This window comes from Lycium ferocissimum, chromosome 12 (assembly GCF_029784015.1).
Source record: "Lycium ferocissimum isolate CSIRO_LF1 chromosome 12, AGI_CSIRO_Lferr_CH_V1, whole genome shotgun sequence".
In the NCBI taxonomy this organism is placed as follows: domain Eukaryota; kingdom Viridiplantae; phylum Streptophyta; class Magnoliopsida; order Solanales; family Solanaceae; genus Lycium; species Lycium ferocissimum.
The window spans coordinates 38,092,024-38,094,293 of NC_081353.1; the positions used below are offsets into that span (position 1 = coordinate 38,092,024).

Sequence of the window (2,270 nt, forward strand, 5' to 3'; positions counted from 1 at the left end):
TTCTCTAGTAACGAGGGAAACTTTTTTATTATATGCTACTAATACAAAATCGGTGAAATCACAATTTCTGCTAACAAAATATTACTAATAACAAGAAAAACTTTTTAATTGTGCTGCCAATACACGCTCACTTTCAAATGCCATTTTTTGGACCAAATTCAAAAACAAAAAGCAAACACAAATTTAAAAAAAAAGGAACACTTAGAAGCTAAAACTCAAAGAAAGCCTTGATATCATCTTCACATTCAAATAATTGCACATTGGCTTCCTTCAAGTCCATTTGCACACAAATCCCATTGCCACATTCTGCATCATACAACCAGCAACACTGATTATGCCTTGACCCAAAATGCATCAAACATGGTTTTCCCCAACCAAAATCAGCCTCTTGTATAGGAAACCTACACAAACTTGAACTTGTGTACATGTCAACTTCATCACTTCCTCCCCACTCGGGTGATATGAAACTTCCATTATATAAATTTGCCACTGCAGCCACTACATCGTCTGGTGAAGTCTTGTCACACGCGCTTATAGTTTCCTTCACCGTTTCGCGAATCAATGTTACAAAGGTCTTCAACTCCATGTTGTTCTCTCCGGGTACAAATTTTACAGGGGCGTCAATTACAAGATTCCCAAAAGATTTTTCTACTTGAGGTAACGAAATCAGCTTAGGGCGCATGTTTATTGGGACACCTATTAGGGAACGTCTCAGATGCCCGTGTTTCTTTTCTGAAGCACGGATCAAAGACCTCCATAGGAGTGCTATGATCATTTCAACTCTTGAGGGCTTAAAGCATATATCTCCGACTTCTTTTCTGAGCCTTGAAATGGAATCCTCATTGATGTATAGCCTTTTGGCTACTAATTTAGCGTCCATACGATCTTCTTGGGGACAACGGGGCAAGAGAAGTTTCGATAAATCCCTCGATGGGAAAACGTCAGGCAAATTAAAGCTCAAGAAATCGATCTTCTCTGCAGGAATCTCCAATTTGCACACTTTAGTCCACTCGTTAATAAAAGTGAAAGTTGTGAAACCATCCATCGCGGTGTGTGCGTGGCTCATAGATAGAGCCAAGCCACCACACTCAAATTCCGTGATTTGCACAATGACAATTGGCATGTTGAGTATGTTACTCTCATCCACATTCCAAGTATCTTTAGGCCAACAAAGCAATGCAAGGTTGACATCTTTGTGTGCTTTCTCAAGAAATTCATTGAGGTTACTATTTACCTTGGCTTTTACAAATTTAACCCCTTGGTCCTGGCAGTTTATCGAGTCATCCTCGGTAAATCTGCCAGCAATTGGGTAAACATGGGTTAAAATTCTAGAAAGGGATTGTTCAAATTGTTCTTCATGAGCTGCATAATCAGTATTGTTGGTAGGAGGATAGAAAAGAACAAGAGGCAAATGTGCTTCATCAGCTATTTGATCAAAGAAAGATAACTTGTAACTTTGGAGTTGATTTGGAGTTGGTGAAGATGGTTTTATGAACTTAGTGGACAAGATTTCAACTTCCATGTTTTCTTTTGGAAAAGCCATATGGTATATAGTTTTTGGTGAAAGGCAAAAGAGAATAAGTATTGGGGCACTTGAATAGTATATCTCATCAACAGCCTGGGTCTCACACTTTATATAAGGGAAAATTATGGGTTCCGCTTTGGGAAAAATAAGCACATGAAAATAGTAAAATTTACTTGGCATAGCTTCCATTATTACCTATTTATGGAACATAACTAAACTTTTCAATAATTATATTTAGTAGCTAAAGTATAACATATTTACTCCACATAGCTACCAGCTTTTTACCACTCATCCGATAACTTTCCACACCCCTAAATTTAAGCCAACAAAAACGTCTCTCTCTCCTATCCCACTAACTTCACGCCATTATTCACAATATCCCTAAATTTTCTCCAATTTCAAATCAGTTTTACAATTCCTAATTTTTCCGAATTTGATATTCCTAATTTTTCTTTGGGAATTTCTCAACACGAAACCGGCCATCACAGTGCTCTTATCTGGGAGAATCGTTAAAAAAGAATTAACGATCCTAGGCGTTCGCGATTATGTTGATTCAAGAGTAAACAACAACAAAAGTGAAAAAGGTTTCTCAAATGGAGAAACAAAAGAAGAGAAAGACCGTTGACAATATTGCTAATGTTAAGGGGAAAAAAATTGCTAAAGCCAAACATAATGTGGATGAGGATGATGATGCACAGTAGGTATATTTATCTTATATTTTCGGTGATATTTAGTTCATTTTTTT

General features: G+C 37.1%; 1 protein-coding gene across 1 annotated transcript; it reads right to left on the reverse strand.

Moving 5' to 3' along the window:
• LOC132040245 (vinorine synthase-like) lies at window positions 1-1,610 on the reverse strand. The gene has a single exon (XM_059430872.1). The coding sequence runs from the start codon at window positions 1,541-1,543 to the stop codon at window positions 209-211; it is 1,335 nt and encodes a 444-aa protein (XP_059286855.1). The 5' UTR covers window positions 1,544-1,610; the 3' UTR covers window positions 1-208.
• Between the last annotated feature and the right edge of the window lie 660 nt (window positions 1,611-2,270).